We start from the raw sequence: 26,162 nt of genomic DNA, 5'->3' as shown, positions 1-26,162 counted from the left end.
TTGTGAGTGTGTTGTTGTGTTGTTTTTCATTTTGAGTAGATATGTTTGTACCTTGTGGGTTGTGTTATGGGCATGGCAATTTTGGTTAAGTTTCGTTGGGGTTTTTTGAGTTTTGTTGTTTTGCCGTTTTGTGAGTGTGTTGTTGTGTTGTTTTTCATTTTGAGTAGATATGTTTGTACCTTGTGGGTTGTGTTATGGGCATGGCAATTTTGGTTAAGTTTCGTTGGTTTTTTTTTAGTTTTGTTGTTTTGCCGTTTTGTGAGTGTGTTGTTGTGTTGTTTTTCATTTTGAGTAGATATGTTTGTACCTTGTGGGTTGTGTTATGGGCATGGCAATTTTGGTTAAGTTTCGTTGGGGTTTTTTGAGTTTTGTTGTTTTGCCGTTTTGTGAGTGTGTTGTTGTGTTGTTTTTCATTTTGAGTAGATATGTTTGTACCTTGTGGGTTGTGTTATGGGCATGGCAATTTTGGTTAAGTTTCGTTGGGGTTTTTTGAGTTTTGTTGTTTTGCCGTTTTGTGAGTGTGTTGTTGTGTTGTTTTTCATTTTGAGTAGATATGTTTGTACCTTGTGGGTTGTGTTATGGGCATGGCAATTTTGGTTAAGTTTCGTTGGTTTTTTTTTAGTTTTGTTGTTTTGCCGTTTTGTGAGTGTGTTGTTGTGTTGTTTTTCATTTTGAGTAGATATGTTTGTACCTTGTGGGTTGTGTTATGGGCATGGCAATTTTGGTTAAGTTTCGTTGGGGTTTTTTGAGTTTTGTTGTTTTGCCGTTTTGTGAGTGTGTTGTTGTGTTGTTTTTCATTTTGAGTAGATATGTTTGTACCTTGTGGGTTGTGTTATGGGCATGGAAATTTTGGTTAAGTTTCGTTGGGGTTTTTTGAGTTTTGTTGTTTTGCCGTTTTGTGAGTGTGTTGTTGTGTTGTTTGTCATTTTGAGTAGATATGTTTGTACCTTGTGGGTTGTGTTATGGGCATGGCAATTTTGGTTAAGTTTCGTTGGGTTTTTTTTAGTTTTGTTGTTTTGCCGTTTTGTGAGTGTGTTGTTGTGTTGTTTTTCATTTTGAGTAGATATGTTTGTACCTTGTGGGTTGTGTTATGGGCATGGCAATTTTGGTTAAGTTTCGTTGGGGTTTTTTGAGTTTTGTTGTTTTGCCGTTTTGTGAGTGTGTTGTTGTGTTGTTTTTCATTTTGAGTAGATATGTTTGTACCTTGTGGGTTGTGTTATGGGCATGGCAATTTTGGTACAGTTTCGTTGGGGGTTTTTTGAGTTTTGTTTCCTCGTTGGATGCCCCTAACAAATTTATATATATAGATATATAATGTTTGTTTGTGGGATTAACATAACTCAAAAACCACTGGACAAATTGACACAAAATTTGAACACAATACACCTAACAGTCCAACAAGTGTCCATCGCCCATAAACGCACATGCACACAAAAAAACCCCAGAGGAACAGACTTAAAAATCCAAAAAATACACCATATATACATATACACATGCACACATTCACACACACACACGTATATATATGCACAAACACACACAAATATACCCATATACACACATACATATACATACACACATATATACATATACACATGCACATATACATGCACACACATATACATATCCACATACATACATATATACACACAAATATGCATATAGACAAGCACACACATATACACAATCTGCATGTACACATATAAATACACACATATACACACACACACACATATATATACGCAAACACATATACACAAATATATATACACACATATATACACACACAAAACCCATATACACATACTGGGCCACAGCAACGCATGGCAAGGGACGGCTAGCTTATACACACACACACACACACACACACACTATATTATTAGCATAGTACAATATCAGTATTAAATATTACTATATCGTATTATACCATTATATTGTAATATTATTAGTAATATTACATGTAATATAAATATATATTTATAATATCAGGTGAGGAGTGCCATTTTACTGGGTTGTTGTAGGTTTTTTCGGGCTATCTGGCCATGTTCTAGAGGCATTCTTTCCTGACGTTTTGCCTGCATCTATGGCAAGCATCCTCAGAGGTAGGAAATCAGGAGACGCTTCCTTCTTGGGAGGAGAACAAGGACTGATCTCGATAAAAGAGTGAAGAGTAGAGACATCACACTGGCAACCAAGATCCATTGCCTAGTCAAAGCCATGGTATTCCCTGTAGTAACCTACAGATGTGAGAGCTGGACCTTAGGGAAGGCTGAGCGAAGAAAGAGAAATGCTTTTGAGCTGTGGTGTTGGAGGAAAGTTCTGAGAGTGCCTTGGACTGCGAGAAGATCCAACCAGTCCATCCTCCAGGAAATAAAGCCCGGCTGCTCATTGGAGGGAAGAAGAGTAGAGGCCAAGATGAAGGACTTTGGCCACACCATGAGAAGAAAGGAAAGCTTGGAGAAGACAATGATGCTGGGAAAAATGGAAGGAAAAAGGAAGAGGGGCCGACCAAGGGAAAGATGGATGGATGGGATCCTTGAAGTGACTTGGATCGCCAGAAGATCCAACCAGTCCATCCTTCAGGAAAGAAAGCTTGACTGCTCATTGGAGGGAAGGATATACGAGGCCAAGATGAAGAACTTTGGCCACATGATGATAAGACAGGAAAGCTTGGAGAAGACAATGATGCTGGGGAAAATGGAAGGGAAAAGGAAGAGGGGCCCACCAAGGGAAAGATGGATGGATGGGATCCTTGAAGTGACTTGGATCGCCAGAAGATCCAACCAGTCCATCCTTCAGGAAAGAAAGCTTGACTGCTCATTGGAGGGAAGGATATACGAGGCCAAGATGAAGAACTTTGGCCACATGATGATAAGACAGGAAAGCTTGGAGAAGACAATGATGCTGGGGAAAATGGAAGGGAAAAGGAAGAGGGGCCCACCAAGGGAAAGATGGATGGATGGGATCCTTGAAGTGACTTGGATCGCCAGAAGATCCAACCAGTCCATACTTCAGGAAAGAAAGCTTGACTGCTCGTTGGAGGGAAGGATATACGAGGCCAAGATGAAGAACTTTGGCCACATGATGATAAGACAGGAAAGCTTGGAGAAGACAATGATGCTGGGGAAAATGGAAGGGAAAAGGAAGAGGGGCCCACCAAGGGAAAGATGGATGGATGGGATCCTTGAAGTGACTTGGATTGCCAGAAGATCCAACCAGTCCATACTTCAGGAAAGAAAGCTTGACTGCTCATTGGAGGGAAGGATATACGAGGCCAAGATGAAGAACTTTGGCCACATGATGATAAGACAGGAAAGCTTGGAGAAGACAATGATGCTGGGGAAAATGGAAGGGAAAAGGAAGAGGGGCCCACCAAGGGAAAGATGGATGGATGGGATCCTTGAAGTGACTTGGATCGCCAGAAGATCCAACCAGTCCATACTTCAGGAAAGAAAGCTTGACTGCTCGTTGGAGGGAAGGATATACGAGGCCAAGATGAAGAACTTTGGCCACATGATGATAAGACAGGAAAGCTTGGAGAAGACAATGATGCTGGGGGAAATGGAAGGAAAAAGGAAGAGGGGACGACCAAGGGCAAAGTGGATGGATGGTATCCTTGAAGTGACTGGATTGACTCTGAAGGAGCTGGGGGTGGCCACGGCCAACAGGGAGCTCTGGCCTGGGCTGGTCCAGGAGGTCACCAAGAATGAATAAACAACAAAATGGGATTCTACAGCTGAGCTAGGATTCGAACCCTGAGCTCTGATCCTTCCTCCTCCGAAGCCTGACTGTTTCTGTTTCCTTGCTTAGTAGCGGGCGTTTCTGACCGTTCCCATTTCTGGACGCCCGGCCAGACCCCGCCCCAGTCACGCCAAGGCACACACGGGCCTTTCAGCTGTCAAGCCGAGTAATTTGTTGGGGCCTCCAGCAAACGCGGCCAAGAGGCTTCTCTCTCTGAGTCCGAGCCTCCTTTGCCAGCTTCCAAAAAGCCTCATTGTGGGGTGCCCTCCCCTCGCTTCCCCCCGAGACGACAAAAGCCTTTGGTTCGCAAGGGTGGGCGGCTTATGAAGGGGGCCTTATTGGGACGGAGGGGGGGAACGGCCGGGGAAAGCAGCCAAAGCACATCAGCCTTGCGAAAATATTATACAAAGCTTAAACAACCCTCTCTCTTCCATGCGGTGCTCCCACTCGGTCCCAGGTTCAAAACAAATAGGATGAGTCTGGACCAGGCGTGGGCAAAATTTGGCCCTCCAGATGTTTTGGATTTCAACTCCCACCATTCCTAACAGCCCATTGGCTATTAGGAAAGGTGGGAGTTGAAGTCCAAAACACCTGCCCATGCCTTGATCCAGACTTTACCATCACAACAAAGGATTCCATATTTCAGATTTGGGAACCCAGTGTTCCCTCACTTATTGCGGGGGTTATGTTCCAGGACCTCCTGCAATACGTGAAAAACCGTGATGTAGGGACTATCTTCAAATAGGTTCTTGTGGGTTTTTTCGGGCCTCACTACCTCTGAGGATGCTTGCCATAGATGCAGGCGAAACGTCAGGAGAAATGCCTCTAGAACATGGCCATATAGCCTGAAAAAACCCACAAGAACCTAGTGATTCCAGCCATGAAAGCCTTCGACAATACATAACTTAAAATAGTGTATAACTACTAAAACAGTGCCTTGTTTTAGTAGAGTGCCTTGGACTGCGAGAAGATCCAACCAGTCCATCCTCCGGGAAATCAAGCCCGACTGCTCATTGGAGGGAAGGATACTAGAGACAAAGTTGAAGTCCTTTGGCTACATCATGAGGAGACAGCAAAGTCTGGAGAAGACAATTATGCTGGGGAAAGTGGAAGGCAAAAGGAAGAGGGGCCGACCAAGGGCAAGATGGATGGATGGCATCCTTGAAGTGACTGGACTGAACTTGAAGGAGCTGGGGGTGGTGACGGCCGACAGGGAGCTCTGGCTTAGGCTGGTCCATGAGGTCACGAAGAGTCTGAGACGACTGAATGAATGAATAACAACAACAACTAAAACAATGTATACAGTGTTCCCTCACTTATTGTGGGGGTTACGTTCCAGGACCTCCTGCAATAAGTACCTTGGGAAGTCTGACTTGGCCACGGTAGTCCACGCTCTGGTTACATCCCGCATAGACTACTGCAACGCTCTCTACGTGGGGTTGCCTTTGAAGACTGCTCGGAAGCTTCAAATGGTCCAGCGCTCGGCAGCCAGGTTGCTAACAGGAGCGGCACTCAGGGAGCATACTACTCCTCTGTTGCGCCAGCTCCACTGGCTACCAGTTTGCTACCGGGCACAATTCAAAGTGCTGGCTTTAGCCTATAAAGCCCTAAACGGTTCTGGCCCTACTTATCTCTCCGAAGGCATCTCCTCCTATGAACCGACTAGGACACTAAGATCATCTGGGGAGGCCCTGCTCTCGGTCCCGCCTGCATCACAGGCGCCCTTGGCGGGGACGAGAGACAGGACCTTCTCAGTGGTGGCCCCTCGGCTGTGGAACGCCCTGCCTGCAGATATCAGATCGGCCCCCTCCCTGCTGGCGTTTCAGAGGAAAGTGAAGACCTGGCTGTTCGAACAAGCATTTGATTAAACAATATAATTGAACATAGGAGTACAGAATAATGGATGACAATACTGGATTCTGATTTTACTGTTGAGGCGCTAATGATTGTTATACTGATGTTAATGATTTGTGTGATAATTGTTTTTAATTGCCCTATACTTGTTGTGTGATATTTTGTACTGATGTTGTTCACCGCTTTGAGTCGCCTGAAGGCTGAGAAAAGCGGTATAGAAATAAAATAAATAAATAAGTGAAAAAACGCAGTGTAGGAACACTATATTTATTTTAATATTTATACATTATTTTAGTAGTTATACACTATTTTAAGTCTTTATAAACTTAAAATAAAGTGAAGGAAAGGAAGGAAAGACCCTTCAAGGCTGGAGGGAGGGAGGACTGAGGAGGTTGAAGGCCTTGTGTGTAAAAAACTACTGTGTGAAGCTCCAGCGTGGCTGAACTTTATTTGTGTTTTGGAAACCTTGTTCTTGTAAATAGTACAATCATATTATTTTACTACAAATAAAAGCATCCTATGGAAGAGATAACATTGGTCTGTGTGTTTTTGTTCTTTTTTTCAATCAATTGAATGCTGTCACCTTCCCGCCGCAGAAGTACTTTCCAGTCAATTTCCAACCAAAGTGCTAAATTATGTCTGTTGTCCAAAAGCCTGGTCCCAAAACCGCGACTTCAATTTTATTCCAGAAAGCTAGGAGGAATGATCTTATCTCATTTGGAAGTGTGTTCCACAGGCAGGGAGCCACAACCAAGAAGGCCCTGTCTCTCATCCCCGCCAACTGCATTTGCGATGTTGGCAGGAGCAAGAGCAGGGCCTCTCCGGATGATCTTAAATTACGAGGTGGGATGTAGAGGCAGATGCGTTCGGACAAGTAAGCTGGCCCAGAACCATATAGAGATGTATTGCTTTTGGATTGATAAGAGACAATGGATTGCTGACTTTTTAGATTCTACACTGTTCTATCGCGCGCTGGGCCTGTAACAGCTGTCTTTTCTATAGGACGTATACTTTCAGCCCAGCAGGAAGTCAGGTCGCCTCAAAGAGAGGTTCTCAGGGATTTTTCTGAAGTGATGGTCTTTAGGGTCTTTAATGATACAACAAAGTCTTTATTATGGAACAAACAACAAATCTTCAATGGTTCAAACAACACTTCAAGGCTTTCTTAGTCTAGTCCTCAATGGACTGGTACCTGACTTTAATTAACTGTACTTTCTGTAGGAAAAAAAACCCTATTTAGCCTCTCCCAGGCTGCCTACTATCTAGGCCTCATCGGTGTGGGTCTTACTACCGATTCCAAATGCATCTGGGTATCGAGTAGACCTACCAGCCAAGGTTTGATGATATTTCAGCTGGAGTTCAGTGGATCTGTAGTGCTGTCCTCCCTCAGAGAATTCTTTGAAACTTCAGGGCTGTTTTCCCTCTGATTCTGTGAGGCTGAGAGGCTGTGAGCTCTCAGCCAGAGCCTTGGGACCTCTTTCCTGGAATTTCTGTTTCTGTTTCCCCGGATGTTTTTGAGAAAAGAAGCTTTTCTACGGACAAGCTGGTCTACATCCTATAGTCTAGCTTCCTTGTGTGAGACTGCCTAAAAAATGGCTCCTTTCCCTCCCAAAGCCCTGAACAAGGGGCGGAACCAAAGCTTAATTATGATGGACAGGAGGCCTGCCCTATGCCTGCAAACAGATAACAGAAAGAAAATAAAGTTGGAGCTCCTGGTACAGCCGTACCAGCACAACACCTTCTTTCCTTATCCCTGCTTTTTTACTATATATCTTTTGTGTGTTTTTGCAATAAAGTGTTTGCATTTACTCTGGACTCTGGTGTGATGCTATGGTCATGGGTGGCTTCAGGCCTGGGATGTGACACTCAGGGGCTGTATTGATAATAGGATTTCTATTGACTCTGAGATCAGGTAGAATTTTTTCCTGAAAATCCTTCTTAAAACAGGAATGGGAATATATTGTCGAAGGCTTTCATGGCCAGAATCACTGCGTTGTTGTAGGTTTATCGGGCTGTATGGCCACATCAGCATTCTCTCCTGACGTTTCGCCTGCATCTATTGCAAGCATCCTCAGAGGTTGTGACGTCAGGAGAGAATGTTTCTAGAACCTGGCTATGCAGCCCAAAAAACCAACAACAACCCAGGAGTGAGAATCTCATAGACCTCTAGATGTTGTTGGACTACAATGCCCATCACTCCCAGGCAGGACAGCTAATAGTGAGGAATGCTGGGAGATGTAGTCCAGCCACATCTGGAAGCTTACTATTTATTCATAACTGTGTTAAAGCCTGGGTTGTTGTAGGTTTTTTCGGGCTGTTTAGCCATGGTCTAGAGGCATTCTCTCCTGATGTTTCGCCTGCACTTTGGCAAGCATCCTCAGAGGTAGTGTGGTCAAAGTGTGTTAAAGCCTATTTGTCATCGACGTAGGAGAAGGTCTTGTCGTGTCTCTCTTTTGGCTCGCTTTTGATTTCGCATTTGTATGTCTGGGAACGGAGTCAACATTTTGTCATACTATCCGACACACGGGTGTCGCGTTAACACCTCCGTGAAGGGGACCCATTTAGATCTGTTTGCTTCTCGGGAGTGTGAAAAATATTGTTTTTGAGACTCAGTTTTTTCTTCCACTTTTCCTGCTTTTGACAGCATCTATTTTTAAGGTGCAATGATGCCATCCATCGTCTTGTTGATGTACCACCTGGCGTGGCAATGCTGATGCTGTTCAACTGTCGGTACTGTTATAACATTTATAATTTGCACAATTAGACTGACTTGCAATAATTATCACTGAAATGGATACGCTTCTAATTAAGGAAGGAAAACCTGTTGACAATGATGTTTGTGATGAACCACATGGAGCGGCTTATAAACGACACAGGAATCCACTGTAGGACACAAGAAGCAAAAAGGAAAATATTCTAAACATCATTTAAACAGTAAAGATGATACGAAACACACACACACACATATATATATAAGGTAAAGGTTTTTCCCTGACATTAAGTCCAGTTGTGTCCAACTCTGGGGGTTGGTGCTCATCTCCATTTCTAAGCTGAAGAGCCGGCGTTGTCTGTAGACACCTCCAAAGTCCTGCGGTCGGCATGACTGCATGGAGTGCAATTTACTTTCCTGCAGAAGAGGTACTATTGATCTATTCACATGTTCTTGTTTTCAAACTGCTAAGTTGGCAGAAGCTGGGCCTAACAGTAGGCGCTCACCCCACTCCCCAGATTTTAACCTGGTCAGAAAGTTCAGCAGCTCAATGGTTTAACCCGCTGCATCACCAGGGGGCCCAAATATACTATACTATACTATACCATTCTAAATTATACTATAGATAAAGGTCAAGGTTATCCCCTGACACTAAGTCCAGTCGTGTCTGACTCTGGGGGTTGGTGCTCATCTCCATTTCTAAGCTGAAGAGCCAGCGTTGTCTGTAGACACCTCCAAGGTCATGTGGCCGGTATGACTACATGGAGCACCATTACCTTTCCATTACTATACTAGACTATACTATATGTGTGTGTGTGTATACATTTCATGTCAGTCAGCAGCCCTGCTGGCACAAGGGTATAACCCATTGTGCCACCGGGGGAGGGGGGGGGTCATATATATATATATATATATATATATATATATATATATATATGTTGTTGTTGTTGTTCATTCGTTCAGTCGTCTCCGACTCTTCGTGACCTCATGGACCAGCCCACGCCAGAGCTCCCTGTTGGCCGTTACCACCCCCAGCTCCCTCAAGGTCAGTCCAGTCACTTCAAGGATGCCATCCATCCATCTTGCCCTTGGTCGGCCCCTCTTCCTTTTGCCTTCCACTTTCCCCAGCATAATTGTCTTCTCTAGGCTTTCCTGTCTCCTCATGATGTGGCCAAAGTACTTCAACTTTGTCTCTAGTATCTTTCCCTCCAGTGAGCAGTCGGGCTTTATTTCCTGGAGGATGGACTGGTTGGATCTTCTCGCAGTCCAAGGCACTCTTAGCACTTTCCTCCAACACCACAGCTCAAAAGCATCGATCTTCCTTCGCTCAGCCTTCCCTAAGGTCCAGCTCTCACATCCGTAGGTGACTACAGGGAATACCATGGCTTTGACTAGGCGGATCTTTGTTGCCAGTCTGATGTCTCTACTCTTCACTATTTTATCGAGACTGGACATTGCTCTCCTCCCAAGAAGTAAGCGTCTTCTGATTTCCTGGCTACAGTCTGCATCTGCAGTAATCTTTGCACCTAGAAATACAAAGTCTGTCACGGCCTCCACGGTTTCTTCCTCTATTTTCCAGTTGTCAATCATTCTTGTTGCCATAATCTTGGTTTTTTTGACGTTTAGCTGCAACCCGGCTGTTGCGCTTTCTTCTTTCACCTTGATTAGAAGGCTCCTCAGCTCCTCCTCGCTTTCGGCCATCAGAGTGGTGTCATCTGCATATCTGAGGTTGTTAATGTTTCTTCCAGCAATTTTCACCCCAGCTTTGCATTCATCCAGCCCCGCACATCGCATGATGTGTTCTGCATACAAGTTAAAAAGGTTGGGTGAGAGGATGCAGCCTTGCCGGACGCCTTTCCCAATCTTGAACCAGTCTGTTGTTCCGTGGTCAGTTCTGACTGTTGCTGCTTGGTCCTTGTACAGATTCCTCAGGAGAGAGGGAAGGGGGCTTGGGATGCCCATCCCACCAAGAACTTGCCACAATTTATTATGATCCACACAGTCAAAGGCTTTAGAATAGTCAATGAAGCAGAAGTAGATGTTTTTCTGAAACTCCCTGCCTTTCTCCATTATCCAGCATCCGGATATTGGCAATCTGGTCTCTGGTTCCTCTGCCTTTTCTAAACCCAGCTTGAACATCTGGCCACTCTCGCTCCATGTCTTGCTGGAGTCTTCCTTGCAGGATCTTGAGCATTACCTTACTGGCATGAGAAATAAGGGCCACTGTACGGAAGTTTGAGCAGTCTTTCGCGTTTCCCTTTTTTGGTATGGGGATATAAGTTGATTTTTTCCAGTCTGATGGCCATTCTTGTGTTTTCCATATTTGCTGGCAAATGGCATGCATCACCTTGACAGCATCATCTTTTAAGATTTTAAACAGTTCAGCTGGGATCCCATCATCTCCTGCTGCCTTGTTGTTATATAATACTACAGTGTGTGTGTGTGTGTATGTGTATACATACATATATATACACACACACTATATATGTGTGTGTGTGTGTGATTCATATTACAGTATATATATATACACACACACATACTATATATATATATATATATATATATATATATATATATATATATATAGTGTGTATGTATACTGTAGTATGAAACATATAGTATGATATATATATATATAGAGAGAGAGAGAGTATGAAACTCTTATAAGGGATTGGTTTGATCTTCATCTTGCTAGTAAAACTGAATTACCATGTTGCAAAAGGATGCGACAGCAACATGAAAAGTTTGGAAAATTCTGCAGTAGACTCAAGCAAAAGCAAACTGCTTCATCTCCTCCTAGATTGTGTGTGTTTCTCCCTAATTCATAGCTTTCCGCAGGCATCTCGACAACCTGGAATGTGTCCAGAGGAGGGCGACTAAAATGATCAAGGGTCTGGAGAACAAGCCCTATGAGGAACGGCTTAAGGAGCTGGGCATGTTTAGCCTGAAGAAGAGAAGGCTGAGAGGAGATATGATGGCCATGTGATAAATATGTGAGAGGAAGCCACAGGGAGGAGGGAGCAAGCTTGTTTTCTGCTTCCCTGGAGACTAGGATGCGAAACAATGGCTTCAAACTACAAGAGAGGAGATTCCATCTGAACATGAGGAAGAACTTCCTGACTGTGAGAGCCGTTCAGCAGTGGAACTCTCTGCTTCGGAGTGTGGTGGAGGCTCCTTCTTTGGAAGCTTTTAAGCAGAGGCTGGATAGCCATCTGTCAGGGGTGATTTGAATGCAATATTCCTGCTTCTTGGCAGAATGGGGTTGGACTGGATGGCCCATGAAGTCTCTTCCAACTCTTTAATTCTATGATTCTATGCTCCGATGTTGCTTGGCTGCATGCGTCCCACAAAGTGGCCTTGGCATATATTCTCCATCCATGTCCCAGTTTTCATTTGTGAAACGGGGAGTGTGCCAGAGAGTGGCTTTTCCCCCTCCTGGTCTGCCTTCCTTCTCCGTCAACGCAGCACTCAGATTTTCCTGGCCACGGCCCCTGCGGTTACAAATGGCGTGCCGGAGCCAAGGTAAGCTGCGAGGCCTTTTGGAGAGCTGGCTTTTGCGCAAACACAAACACATTTGTTGCGCTCCGAAGGCCCGCAGGCTGGCCTTGTCAATCAGTGCACAGTAGCATGACGGTAGTCGCCGAGCTTCTTAACAGTTATTCCCAAACCCTTTGGCTCTGCCAGCTCTATTGACTGGATCGGCGTTGGGTGTCAAAATGCCACCGGTGTGTTTCAAATTTCTGTTTGCCCACTGGAGGTTATTTGTCATCCGGACATGGACTTTCACCGTCCAGCCGCTCTCAGGGAATGGATCTCGGCACTTTCAAGTGTCCGTTAGAAACAATCTAGAACAGTCAGAGTTGCCAAGTTTTGAAAAATATATATTTATATATACACATACATATATATATATACATATACACACACTTTGGCCACATCATGAGGAGACAGGAAAGCCTAGAGAAGGGAATGATGCTGGGGAAAGTGGAAGGCAAAAGGAAGAGGGGCCGACCAAGGGCAAGATGGATGGATGGCATCCTTGAAGTGACTGGACTGACCTTGAAGGAGCTGGGGGTGGTGACGGCCGACAGGGAGCTCTGGCGTGGACTGGTCCATGAGGTCACGAAGAGTCGGAGACGACTGAACGAATGAACAACAACAACAACACATACACACACAAACACATCTCTTTTCCTGCCATTTGAATTGATCGCTCCATTGTGACCATCTCCTTCTTGAATTGTTTTGCCCACAATTGGAGATGGAATTAGGTCCGACCAAAGCAGAATCCACTAATAGAGAAATGCTAAAGACTGCTCAATACGGTTCTGGTCCAGCTTACTTGTCCAAACGCATCCACCTCTACGTGCCATCACGAAACCTAAGATCATCCGAGAAGGCCCTGCACTTACTCCTGTCAACAGCACAAATGCACCTGGCGGGGATGAGAGACAGGGTCTTCTCGGCGGTGGCTCCTCGCCTATGGGACATACTCCCAATTTCTCCCCAACTGGGAAGAAGCAAATAGTGAAAGGACCAAGGCAGTGACATCTCCAGCTCATCCCCTGTTTGGGTATGAGCCAGCACGTCAACGACTTAAATCAAGAAATAGTTTTCTAAGATCTACAGAGACACTTGCTGGAACACCTCAGCAAGCGAGAGTCCAAAAGTGGCAGGCTCAAACCCAGAACCTCAACCAGTGGCTGATACCAAATGAGAGACTCCTCCCTGGGCACACAGAAGACTGGGCGACTTGGAAGGCGCTGAACAGACTGCGCTCTGGCACCACGAGATGCAGAGCCAACCTTGAGAAATGGGGCTACAAAGTGGAATCCTCAGCATGCGAGTGCGGAGAAGAGCAAACCACTGACCACCTGCTGCGATGCAACCTGAGCCCTGCCACATGCATCATGGAGGACTTTCTTGCAGCAACATCAGAAGCACTCCAAGTGGCCAGATACTGGTCAAAGGACATTTAACCAACTACCAAACTCACACATTTTGTATTTTGTCTGTTTGTTTGCTTTGTTCTGTTAGAAATATAATATAATTTGACTTGTTGTCCTGACACGACAAATAAAATAAAGCCACCTCTCTCCTAGCTTTCCGAAAGAAACTAAAGGCATGGTTTTGGGACCAGGTGGGTGATCAGGGATTCGAACTCTGGTCTCCAAAGGAAGCCAAGCTTTGCAACAACAGGACCTCGGAAAGGGGTAGGAATCGGACTCTCTCTCTCTCTCTCGTCTCCACAAACCTCCTTCAACCGCACCTGGGAGAGCATCTCATTTTCGGCTTCCTGCCCCCAAACAGCTCTCCATTTGAGCCGTGTGCTTCTTAAGCAAAGAGATGCTTGTTTTGGATTCCCTCGAGGGGAACGCTTCTCTTTCGACTGCCAAAACCACCGGCCCGGCTCTCCTGCTGAGAGACCAAGGAGGCCGGCCAAAGCGTGAAAGGTAGCCAGCCAGTCGTACGCATGGCTCGCTTTGATTTATGGTCCAAAGGAGTGTCGACTTGTTCGCATCTACGCTGCAGTTTGACACCACTTCCACCACCATGACTCTATGCAATGGAGACCTGGGAGATGTAGTTTGGTGCCATTGTTTAGAGAAGAGGCTCAAGGCCTTGCAAAGCTTCAATTCTCAGGATTGTAAAGTATTTAGCCACAGCAAAGAAAGCAATGGCAAACTACATTAGTTCTGCGAAGTAGATGCACCTCACGCCGTATCCGAAGTACTTGAGATCAGCCATCCACGTTTGTAGTTTTGGCTTTTGCAGATTTCATTATTTGCGGATTTGATGTAAAATCCACAAATCTTTCAGCCCTCCAGTATAAATTCATGGTCAACTTTGTCCTAGAGATTTCTAAAGATGACCCTTTTTCCTAGGGATCTCCAAAGGTTCTCTAAAGTGATCCCATCTTTTGCTTCCAGCAGAAATTAGGGGTGCTTTGAATGCAATGTTCCTGCTCCTTGGCAGAATGGGGTTGGACTGGATGGCCCATGAGGTCTCTTCCAACTCTAGCATTGTATGATTCTATAGTCAAGCTAGACCAGTGTTTCTCAACCTGGGGGTCAGGACCCCTGGGGGGGGATGTCCCGAGGAGGTGTCAGGGGGGTCGCCAAATACCATCAGAAAATACAGTATTTTATTTTCGTCATGGGGGTTCTGGGTGGGAAATTTGGCCCAATTCTATCGTTGGTGTGGTTCAGAATGCTCTTTGACTGTAGGTGAACTATAAATCCCAGCAACTACAACTCCCAAATATCGAGGTCTATTTTCCTTCAAACTCCACCAGTGTCAACATTTGGGTGTATTGCATATCCATGCTAAATGTGGTCCAGATCCATCATTGTTTGAATCCACAGTGCTCTCTGAATGTAGGTGAACTACAACTCTCAAACACTCTCAAACAAGGTCAATGCCCACCAAACCCTTCCAGTGTTTTCCAGTGTTTTTCTCTTCGTGTGTTTTTCTCTTCGTCATGGGAGTTCTGTGTGCCAAGTTTGGACCAATTCTATCATTGGTGGAGTTCAGAATGCTCCTTGATTGTAGGTGAACTATAAATCCCAGCAACTACAACTTGCAAATGTCAAGGTCTATTTTCCCCAAACTCCACCAGTGTTCACATTTGGGTGTATTGAGTATTTGTACCAAGTTTGGTCCTGATCCATCATTGTTTGAGTCCACAGTGCTCTCTGAGTATAGGTGAACTAAAACTCCAAAACTCAAGGTCAATGCCCAACAAACCCTTTTTAGTATTTTCTGTTGGTCATGGGAGTTCTGTGTGCCAAGACTGGTTCAATTCCATTGTTGGTGGAGTTCAGAATGCTCTTTGATTGTAGGTGAACTATAAATCCCAGCAACTACAACTTCCAAATGTCAAGGTCTATTTTCCCCAAACTCCACCAGTGTTCACATTTGGGTGTATTCAGTATTTGTACCAAGTTTGGTCCTGATCCATCATTTTTTGGGTCCACTGAGCTCTCTGGATGTAGGTGAACTACAACTCTCAAACACAAGGTCAATGCCCACCAAACCCTTCCAGTGTTTTTCTCTTCGTCATGGGAGTTCTGTGTGCCAAGTTTGGTCCAATTCTATCATTGGTTCCTGTTGTCTCACCCCTGTTCTTAACTATGTGTCGTTTGCAAGTTGGATGTTTGTAACTTGGGGACTGCCTGTACTTTGTTCATTGATGTATAGTTGTCATACTCTTATGGGGTAGACATCCTAGCCACTTATATCTCCACCTCCTTGGGCTCGAATCCCTACTGTCCATGCATCATTCTGGTTTTGGGGAGTTTGTGTCCACCGCCTCCTCCTGCATCTCCTGATGCGTCCTCAATGGCATCTCTGCTCAAAGAAGCGCCTTTGAGTCCGGACCGTTGCTTTGCAGACATGATGTCACCCTCCACAACCCCCTGGACAGGTAGCAACAGTGTCCAAAAAAGGCGCCGAATCCCCTTGCGTTGACGCCAAGCGCAGGGACAGAGCCCCTCGCAGACACATCCCCCGTGTCTGAGCCACCCTTTGGGCGCCATCTGTCTCCGGTGCCTTCGCGACGGCGGCTCTTGGTGGCACGCGCTGGTGCCAACGGTGAAGTCACCACAGAAAAACACATGGTGACTGCCTCTTTTCCCCATTTTCGGAGATGGAATATTTTGGCTGCATTTGCATGGGCAAAGGAGGCCGGGCAAGGACCCTCTTACGTGGGTTGGGTTTATTTTTCATCTCTAGTCTAAACCAATAGTTTTCAATCCAGTTGTTTTGGACTTCAACCCCCAGAAATCCCAACCGTCTTATCATCTGTTAGGAATGGTGGGAGATGAAGTCCAAAACACCTGGAGGACCAAAGGTTGGGCCTAAACCTTTGCACACTTGAGTCTAAACCACATATGGGCAAACTTTGGCCCTCCAGGTGTTTTGGACTTCAACTCCCACAAGTCCAACAATTGGGTCTAAACCTTTGCACACTTGAGTCTAAACCAGGTTGGCCAAACCGGCCCTCCAGGTGTTTTGAACTTCAGCTTGCACAAGTCCAATGGTTGGGTCTAAACCTTTGCACACTTGAGTCTAAACCTGGTTAGGCACACTTTGGCCCGCCAGGTGTTTTGGACTTCAACTCCCACAAGTCCAACAATTGGGTCTAAACCTTTGCACACTTGAGTCTAAACCAGGTTGGACAAACCAGCCCTCCAGGTGTTTTAAACTTCAGCTCGCACAAGTCCAATTGTAGGGTCTAAACCTTTGCACAAGTGAGTCTAAACCACGTATGGGCAAACTTTGGCCTTCCAGGTGTTTTGGACTTCAACTCCCACAAGTCCAATGGTTGGACCTAAACCTTTGCACACTTGAGTATAAACCAGGTTGGCCAAACCGGCCCTCCAGGTGTTTTGAACTTCAACTCCCACAAGTCCAACAGTTGGGTCTAAACCTTTGCACACTTGAGTCTTAACCGCGTATGGGCAAACTTCGGTCCCCCAGGTGTTTTGGACTTCAATTCCCACAAGTCCAATGGTTGGGTCTAAACCTTTGCACACTTGATTCTAAACCAATTATGGGAAAGCTTCGGCCCTCCATGTGTTTTGGACTTCAATTCCCACAAGTCCAACAGTTGAGTCTAAACCTTAGCACACTTGAGCCTAAACCACGTAGGGGAAAACTTTGGCTCTCCAGGTGTTTTGGACTTTAACTCCCACAAGTCCAACGGTTGGGTCTAAACTTTTGCACACTTGAGTCTAAACCACATATAGGCAAACTTTGGCTTTCCAGGTGTTTTAGACTTCAACTCCCACAAGTCCAATGGTTGGACCTAAACCTTTGCACACTTGAGTCTAAACCAGGTTGGCCAAACCGGCCCTCCAGGTGTTTTGAATTTCAGCTTGCACAAGTCCAATGGTTGGGTCTAAACCTTTGCACACTTGAGTCTAAACCTGGTATGGGCACACTTCGGCCCGCCAGGTGTTTTGGACTTCAACTTCCACAAGTCCAACAGTTGGGCCTAAACCTTTGCACACTTGAGTCGAAACCAGGTTGGACAAACCAGCCCTCCAGGTGTTTTGAACTTCAGCTCGCACAAGTCCAACAGTTGGGTCTAAACCATTGCACACTTGAGTCTAAACCACATATGGGCAAACTTCGGCCCTCCAGGTGTTTTGGACTTCAACTCCCACAAGTCCAACAGTTGGGTCTAAACTTTTGTACACTTGACTCTAAACCAGGTTGGGCACACTTCAACTCTCCAGGTGTTTTGGACTTCAACTCCCACAAGTCCAACAGTTGGGTCTAAACTTTTGTACACTTGAGTATAAACCAGGTTGGACAAACTGGCCCTCCAGGTGTTTTGAACTTCAACTTCCACCAGTCCAATGGTTGGGTCTAAACTTTTGCACACTTGAGTCTAAATCTGGTATGGGCAAACTTTGGTCTTCCAGGTGTTTTGAACTTCAACTCTCACAAGTCCAACGGTTGGGTCTAAAGGTTGGGCAAACTTTGGCCCTCCAGGTGTTTTGGACTTCAACTCCCACAAGTCCTAAGACAATCAGAAATATGTGTTTTCTGATGGTCTTTGGCGACCCCTCTGAAACCCCCCTCACGACACCCCCTCCCCCCAGGTTGCAAAACACTGATTTAGAACCATGTATTGCCCATGCCTATTAAATAGGAAATAACACTTTCAAACCAGGAACAGAAAATTTTTAAAATTTTGTTACATAGTGTTATCTGTTTTCAAAGCGGATAACCTGGATTTTATATGGCAGTGTACATGGGGTCCAAGTGATCATCCAGGCTTTAGGGAGCTCTCCGAGGTACTGAACCTCATTCCTAAAGCAATCCAGCCCCTTGAAAGCCATCCTTTACCTTTATGATCATCCTGACATTAACTCCAGTCGTGTCCAATTCTGGGGGTTGGTTGTCATCTCCATTTCTAAGCCAAAGAGTCAGCGTTGTCCATAGACACCTCCAAGGTCATGTGGCCAGCATGACCGCATGGAGCACCGTTACCTTCCCATCGGAGTGGTACCTATTGTTCTACTCACATTTGCATGTTTTCCAACTGCTAGACTCCCAGAAGCTGGGGCTGACAGTGGGAGCTCATCCCGCTCCCTGGATTTGATCCTGCAACCTTTCAATCAACAAGTTCAGCAGCTCAGTGGTTTAACCTACTGCGTCATGGGGGGGGGGGGGCGGCTCCATAATAATAACACTAAATAAATAATGTTATATTATGTATCTATATATATAAATTTGTTAGGGGCATCCATCGAGGAAACAAAACTCAAAACCCCCCCAACGAAACTTAACCAAAATTCCCATGCCCATAACACAACCCACAAGGTACAAACATATCTACTCAAAATGAAAAACAACACAACAACACACTCACAAAACGGCAAAACAACAAAACTCAAAAATCTCCCAACGAAACTTAACCAAAATCCCCGTGCCCATAACACAACCCACAAGGTACAAACATACCTACTCAAAATGAAAAACAACACAACAACACACTCACAAAACAGCAAAACAACAAAACTCAAAAAACCCCCAACGAAACTTAACCAAAATTCCCATGCCCATAACACAACCCACAAGGTACAAACATATCTACTCAAAATGAAAAACAACACAACAACACACTCACAAAACGGCAAAACAACAAAACTCAAAAATCCCCCAACGAAACTTAACCAAAATCCCCGTGCCCATAACACAACCCACAAGGTACAAACATACCTACTCAAAATGAAAAACAACACAACAACACACTCACAAAACGGCAAAACAACAAAACTCAAAAATCCCCCAACGAAACTTAACCAAAATCCCCGTGCCCATAACACAACCCACAAGGTACAAACATATCTACTCAAAATGAAAAACAACACAACAACACACTCACAAAACAGCAAAACAACAAAACTCAAAAATCCCCCAACGAAATTTAACCAAAATCCCCGTGCCCATAACACAACCCACAAGGTACAAACATATCTACTCAAAATGAAAAACAACACAACAACACACTCACAAAACGGCAAAACAACAAAACTCAAAAACCCCACCGCCGCACACACACGCAACCCCACTCCCCCCGCCGCCGCACACACACATGCAACCCCACTCCCCCCGCCACCGCACACACACACGCAACCCCACGCTCCATCACTCCCCCCGCTGCCACACACACACACGCAACCCCACGTTCCATCACTCCCCTGCCCCAATCTTACCTCCTTTTACTTCATGCCACCTCCAAACCCCACCCCGCCCCTTCCCGCCCTGTCAAAATCTAGGAAAGACAGGAAGGAAGGAAAGAAGGAAGAAAGAGAAAGGGAGGTAAAGAAAAAGGGGGAAGGAAGGAAAGTTAGAGGAAGAAGAAAAGGAAAGAAAAGGAAAGATGGAAGGAAAGAAAAGAGAGACAGCAGAAGAGAAAGAAAAAGGGGGAAGGAAGGAAAGAGATAGAGAAAGAAGAGGAGAAGGAAAGATGGGAAGGAAGGAAGGAAGGAAGGAAGGAAGGAGGGAGGGAGGGAGGGAGGGAGGGAGGGAGGGAGGGAGGGAGGGAAAGAAGGAGAGAAAGAGGGAAGATTGGCCACAGCAACACGTGGCGGGTAAAGGTTGTTATTTCTATGATTATTATGATGCTATTATTCTTCCTCTGAGACCCTTTTAGGGGGAATGGGAGAGGTGTCAGGTCCCGGAGGCAATGCATTGCATTATTGTTATTGTTATGATGGTGGTGAAATAAAAGGAAATAAAAAGTGAAAGAAGGAAGTAAACAGGGAGGGAAGAAAGGCAAAGGAAGAAAGGGGGAGGGAATGAAGGAAAGAGAGAAGGATGAAACCAAGTAGTGAAAGAAGGAAAGAAAGAAAGAGGGAGAGAAGAAAGGAGAGAAAGGGGAAGGAATAGGTAGGGACCTCTCTTTCATAATAGTCCAGATATCTACCTCAACTTTGATAAGTTTTACTATAGGCCACAGCAACGCGTGGCAGGGCACAGCTAGTAATATATAAATATAATACTAAATATTACAATAATGATACTAAATATAATAACAAGTTCAGCAGCTCAGTGGTTTAACTCACTGCGCCACAGGAGACTCCATAATAATAATAATACTAAATATAATAATATTATATTATGTATAATATATAAATATAATAATAAATATTACAATAATGATACAAAATATAATAACAAGTTCAGCAGCTCAATGGTTTAACCCACTGTGCCACGGGGGACTCCATAATAATAATAATAATAATAATAATATATTATCTATAAGATATAAATATAATAATAAATATTATATATATATGTAATATTAAATATTACAATAATGATGCTAAATATAATAACAAGTTCAGCAACTCAGTGGTTTAACCCACTGTGCCACCGGGGGGTCCATAAATAGAAGATTACAACAACCAGTATTCCCAGGCGGTCTCCCATCCAAGTACTAACCATGTCTGACCCTGCTTAGCTGCCGAGATCAGACAAGATTGGGCATGTTCAGGGTTGTATGGCTGTAGGCATATTGAACCTTATCCCTACATATTTTAGACTACATATTTTAGACCCTTGAATACCATAAATACTTAGATTTAAACCGAACAGATGCTTTGCTCCATTGGATGTAATCAGATGTTATTGGCTAGTGGAGATGATGGGTTATAAGGGCACAATTCACCATTAGTAGCTGGTGGTTTCCATATCCACAATGCATTCCATATTTTGGATTTTTTTTTTATTGTGTCAGGAGTTGCTCCTGTTGTGAGAGAATTGGCTGTCTGCAAGGACGTTGCCCAGGGGACGCCCGGATGATTTGATGTTTTTATCATCCTTGTGGGAGATTTCTCTCATGTCCCCGCATGAGGAGCTGGAGCTGATAGAGGGAGCTCATTCGCCTCTCCCCGGATTCGAACCTGCGACCTGTCGGTCTTCAATCCTGCCGGCACAGGGGTTTAACCCACTGCGCCACCGGGGGCTCCATGGCAGAATGGGGTGGGACTGGATAGCCCTTGGGCTTTCCAGTCCCACTTCATTCTGCCATAAAGGAAGACACAATCAAAGCCCTCTTGACAGATGGCCATCCAGCCTGTTTAGAAACTCGACAGAAGTAGAGTCCCTTCCAATGTTATAATTCCACATTTATCACAAGGCTACCCCACTTCCTCCTTCTCCCTCTTTCCCGCCAGAAGCCTGTGGTCTGGATTCCTGCCGTTTGGATGGGGAATCATCCCACCTTGCTTCTCATCAAACACCATTCGGTTTCCAAGTCTGGTTGGCTTTTAATGGGCCTCTTTCTCGCCTGGGCTTATTGACACTGCAATTAGTTAAACCAACGCTTTGGGCCAGGCGTTTCCAAAATACACACCTCCTGGAGAGCAGGAAGGAGAGCGCGGGGAGAAGAGGCTCTTGTTCTTGTTCCAAGGGGTGCATCTACACTGTAGAATTGATGCAGTTTGACACCCTTTCACTCTTACGGTTCAATGCAATGGAATCTTGGAATGTATAGTTTGGTGAGACAACTTTTGGGTCCTCCAGGTTGATTCCATGGCAACTTCTGGCAGAAATCATTCCTTTCAATAGGGTGTGCTATTATCCACAGTTTCTTGTTTCCACAGTAAGTTCAGGGGTGTATTCCCCATGATTACAGAAGTCTTACAGTACAACGTCGTCTGTGTGCATTCAGAAGAAGAAGTGGTCCCTGGTCAAAGTGGTCCCGGGTCAAAGTGGTCCCTGGTCAAGTGGGCCCTGGTCAAAGTGGGCCCTGGTCAAGGTGGTCCCGGGTCAAAGTGGTCCCGGGACAAAGTGGTCCCTGGTCAAAGTGGTCGCTGGTCAAAAATGGTCCCTGGTCAAACTGGTCCCTGCTCAAGTGGTCCCTGGTCAAAGTGGTCCTTGGTCAAGTGGTCCCTAGTCAAAATGGTCCCTGGTCAAGTGGTCCCTGGTCAAGTGGGCCCTGGTCAAAGTGGGCCCTGGTCAAGGTGGTCCCGGGTCAAAGTGGGCCCTGGTCAAGGTGGTCCCTGGTCAAGGTGGTCCCGGGTCAAAGTGGTCCCGGGACAAAGTGGTCCCTGGTCAAAGTGGTCGCTGGTCAAAAGTGGTCCCTGGTCAAACTGGTCCCTGCTCAAGTGGTCCCTGGTCAAAGTGGTCCTTGGTCAAGTGGTCCCTAGTCAAAATGGTCCCTGGTCAAAGTGGTCCCTGGTCAAAGTGGTCCCTGGTCAAAGCGGTCCCTGGTCAAGTGGGCCCTGGTCAAGTGGGCCCTGGTCAAAGTGGTCCCTGGTCAAAGTGGTCCCTGGTCAAAGTGGTCCCTGGTCAAGTGGGCCCTGGTCAAAGTGGGCCCTGGTCAAGGTGGTCCCGGGTCAAAGTGGTCCCGGGACAAAGTGGTCCCTGGTCAAAGTGGTCGCTGGTCAAAAATGGTCCCTGGTCAAACTGGTCCCTGCTCAAGTGGTCCCTGGTCAAAGTGGTCCTTGGTCAAGTGGTCCCTAGTCAAAATGGTCCCTGGTCAAGTGGTCCCTGGTCAAGTGGGCCCTGGTCAAAGTGGGCCCTGGTCAAGGTGGTCCCGGGTCAAAGTGGGCCCTGGTCAAGGTGGTCCCTGGTCAAGGTGGTCCCGGGTCAAAGTGGTCCCGGGACAAAGTGGTCCCTGGTCAAAGTGGTCGCTGGTCAAAAGTGGTCCCTGGTCAAACTGGTCCCTGCTCAAGTGGTCCCTGGTCAAAGTGGTCCTTGGTCAAGTGGTCCCTAGTCAAAATGGTCCCTGGTCAAAGTGGTCCCTGGTCAAAGCGGTCCCTGGTCAAAGCGGTCCCTGGTCAAAGCGGTCCCTGTTCAAGTGGTCCCGGGTCAAAGTGGTCTCTGGTCAAAGTGGTCCCTGGTCAAAGTAGGACCTGGTCAAAGTGGGACGTGGTCAAAGTGGTCCCTGGTCAAAGTGGTCTCTGGTCAAAGTGGTCCCTGGTCAAAGTAGAACCTGGTCAAAGTGGCCCTGGTCAAAGCGGTCCCTGGTCAAAGCGGTCCCTGTTCAAGTGGTCCCGGGTCAAAGTGGTCTCTGGTCAAAGTGGTCCCTGGTCAAAGTAGGACCTGGTCAAAGTGGGACCTGGTCAAAGTGGCCCTGGTCAAAGTGGTCTCTGGTCAAAGTGGTCCCTGGTCAAAGTAGAACCTGGTCAAAGTGGCCCTGGTCAAAGCGGTCCCTGGTCAAAGCGGTCCCTGTTCAAGTGGTCCCGGGTCAAAGTGGTCTCTGGTCAAAGTGGTCCCTGGTCAAAGTAGGACCTGGTCAAAGTGGGACCTGGTCAAAGTGGCCCTGGTCAAAGTGGTCTCTGGTCAAAGTGGTCCCTGGTCAAAGTAGAACCTGGTCAAAGTGGCCCTGGTCAAAGCGGTCCCTGGTCAAAGCGGTCCCTGTTCAAGTGGTCCCGGGTCAAAGTGGTCTCTGGTCAAAGTGGTCCCTGGTCAAAGTGGCCCTGGTCAAAGTGGTCTCTGGTCAAAGTGGTCCCTGGTCAAAGTAGGACCTGGTCAAAGTGGGACCTGGTCAAAGTGGTCCCTGGTCAAAGTGGTCTCTGGTCAAAGTGGTCCCTGGTCAAAGTAGAACCTGGTCAAAGTGGCCCTGGTCAAAGCGGTCCCTGGTCAAAGCGGTCCCTGTTCAAGTGGTCCCGGGTCAAAGTGGTCTCTGGTCAAAGTGGTCCCTGGTCAAAGTAGGACCTGGTCAAAGTGGGACCTGGTCAAAGTGGCCCTGGTCAAAGTGGTCTCTGGTCAAAGTGGTCCCTGGTCAAAGTAGAACCTGGTCAAAGTGGCCCTGGTCAAAGCGGTCCCTGGTCAAAGCGGTCCCTGTTCAAGTGGTCCCGGGTCAAAGTGGTCTCTGGTCAAAGTGGTCCCTGGTCAAAGTAGGACCTGGTCAAAGTGGGACCTGGTCAAAGTGGCCCTGGTCAAAGTGGTCTCTGGTCAAAGTGGTCCCTGGTCAAAGTAGAACCTGGTCAAAGTGGCCCTGGTCAAAGCGGTCCCTGGTCAAAGCGGTCCCTGTTCAAGTGGTCCCGGGTCAAAGTGGTCTCTGGTCAAAGTGGTCCCTGGTCAAAGTAGGACCTGGTCAAAGTGGGACCTGGTCAAAGTGGCCCTGGTCAAAGTGGTCTCTGGTCAAAGTGGTCCCTGGTCAAAGTAGAACCTGGTCAAAGTGGCCCTGGTCAAAGCGGTCCCTGGTCAAAGCGGTCCCTGTTCAAGTGGTCCCGGGTCAAAGTGGTCTCTGGTCAAAGTGGTCCCTGGTCAAAGTGGCCCTGGTCAAAGTGGTCTCTGGTCAAAGTGGTCCCTGGTCAAAGTAGGACCTGGTCAAAGTGGGACCTGGTCAAAGTGGTCCCTGGTCAAAGTGGTCTCTGGTCAAAGTGGTCCCTGGTCAAAGTAGAACCTGGTCAAAGTGGCCCTGGTCAAAGCGGTCCCTGGTCAAAGCGGTCCCTGTTCAAGTGGTCCCGGGTCAAAGTGGTCTCTGGTCAAAGTGGTCCCTGGTCAAAGTAGGACCTGGTCAAAGTGGGACCTGGTCAAAGTGGCCCTGGTCAAAGTGGTCTCTGGTCAAAGTGGTCCCTGGTCAAAGTAGAACCTGGTCAAAGTGGCCCTGGTCAAAGCGGTCCCTGGTCAAAGCGGTCCCTGTTCAAGTGGTCCCGGGTCAAAGTGGTCTCTGGTCAAAGTGGTCCCTGGTCAAAGTAGGACCTGGTCAAAGTGGGACCTGGTCAAAGTGGCCCTGGTCAAAGTGGTCTCTGGTCAAAGTGGTCCCTGGTCAAAGTAGAACCTGGTCAAAGTGGCCCTGGTCAAAGCGGTCCCTGGTCAAAGCGGTCCCTGTTCAAGTGGTCCCGGGTCAAAGTGGTCTCTGGTCAAAGTGGTCCCTGGTCAAAGTGGCCCTGGTCAAAGTGGTCTCTGGTCAAAGTGGTCCCTGGTCAAAGTAGGACCTGGTCAAAGTGGGACCTGGTCAAAGTGGTCCCTGGTCAAAGTGGTCCCTGGTCAAAGTGGTCCCTGGTCAAAGTGGCCCTGGTCAAAGTGGTCTCTGGTCAAAGTGGTCCCTGGTCAAAGTAGGACCTGGCCAAAGTGGGACCTGGTCAAAGTGGTCCCTGGTCAAAGGGGTCCCTGGTCAAAGTGGTCCCTGGTCAAAGTGGGACCTAGTCAAAGTGGTCTCTGGTCAAAGTGGTCTCTTGTCAAAGAGGACCCTGGTCAAATTGGTCCCTGGTCATTGTGGTCTCTGGTCAGAGTAGTCCCTGGTCAAAGTGGTCCCTGGTCAAAGTGGTTCCTGGTCAAAGTGGTCCCTGGTCAGAGTTGTCCCTTGTCAAAGTGGTCCCTGGTCAAATTGGTCCCTGGTCATTGTGGTCTCTGGTCAGAGTGGTCCCCGGTCAAAGTGGTCTCTGGTCAAAATGGTCCCTGGTCAAATTGGTTCCTGGTCATTGTGGTCTCTGGTCAGAGTGGTCCCTGGTCAGAGTGGCCCCTGGTCAAGTGGCCCCTGGTCAAAGTGGTCCCTGGTCTAGTGGTCTCTAGTAAAAAAGAAAAGGTTCGGAACCACTGCTGTAATCAATGCCTTTGTTGTGTCTCTTTGCAGTTCATCATCTCGGAGAGTGACCGGGGAGAGTCTGCGTGCCCTTTGGAGTGCCCCCACGAACGGGGCCGCCCCATTTGTGGCTCCGACGGGAAGCTCTACAAGTCGCCTTGCCTCTTCCAAAGGGCCCGGTGCAGGGAACCTTCACTCGAGGCTTTGCCCCGCTTCCGGTGTGGGGTGGCCGCCCACCGAGAGCCAAACAGTAGGTAGAGATTTTGGCAAGGTGGCAGACACACTAAGCCAATGTTTCCAAGTTTTGAGCAAGTTAACTGTATAGACCAAATCTACTCTGACTTAATAGCAACCCTA

General features: G+C 46.7%; 1 protein-coding gene and 1 pseudogene across 1 annotated transcript in view; one reads left to right on the top strand and one right to left on the bottom strand.

Annotated features, from left to right (window-relative positions):
• Positions 1 to 26,162, top strand: part of LOC132782152 (SPARC-related modular calcium-binding protein 1-like) — a 58,124-nt gene that overhangs the window by 15,420 nt on the left and 16,542 nt on the right. The window contains exon 2 of the mRNA XM_067461001.1: positions 25,857 to 26,055. Within this exon, the coding sequence (XP_067317102.1) occupies positions 25,857 to 26,055 (199 nt within the window). The remainder of the gene's footprint in view (positions 1 to 25,856; positions 26,056 to 26,162) is intronic.
• Positions 20,719 to 20,837, bottom strand: LOC137095036 (5S ribosomal RNA; annotated as a pseudogene).

This window comes from Anolis sagrei, chromosome X, assembly GCF_037176765.1.
Source record: "Anolis sagrei isolate rAnoSag1 chromosome X, rAnoSag1.mat, whole genome shotgun sequence".
Classification (NCBI taxonomy): domain Eukaryota; kingdom Metazoa; phylum Chordata; class Lepidosauria; order Squamata; family Dactyloidae; genus Anolis; species Anolis sagrei.
This window is presented reverse-complemented; position numbering and strand designations above follow the sequence as displayed.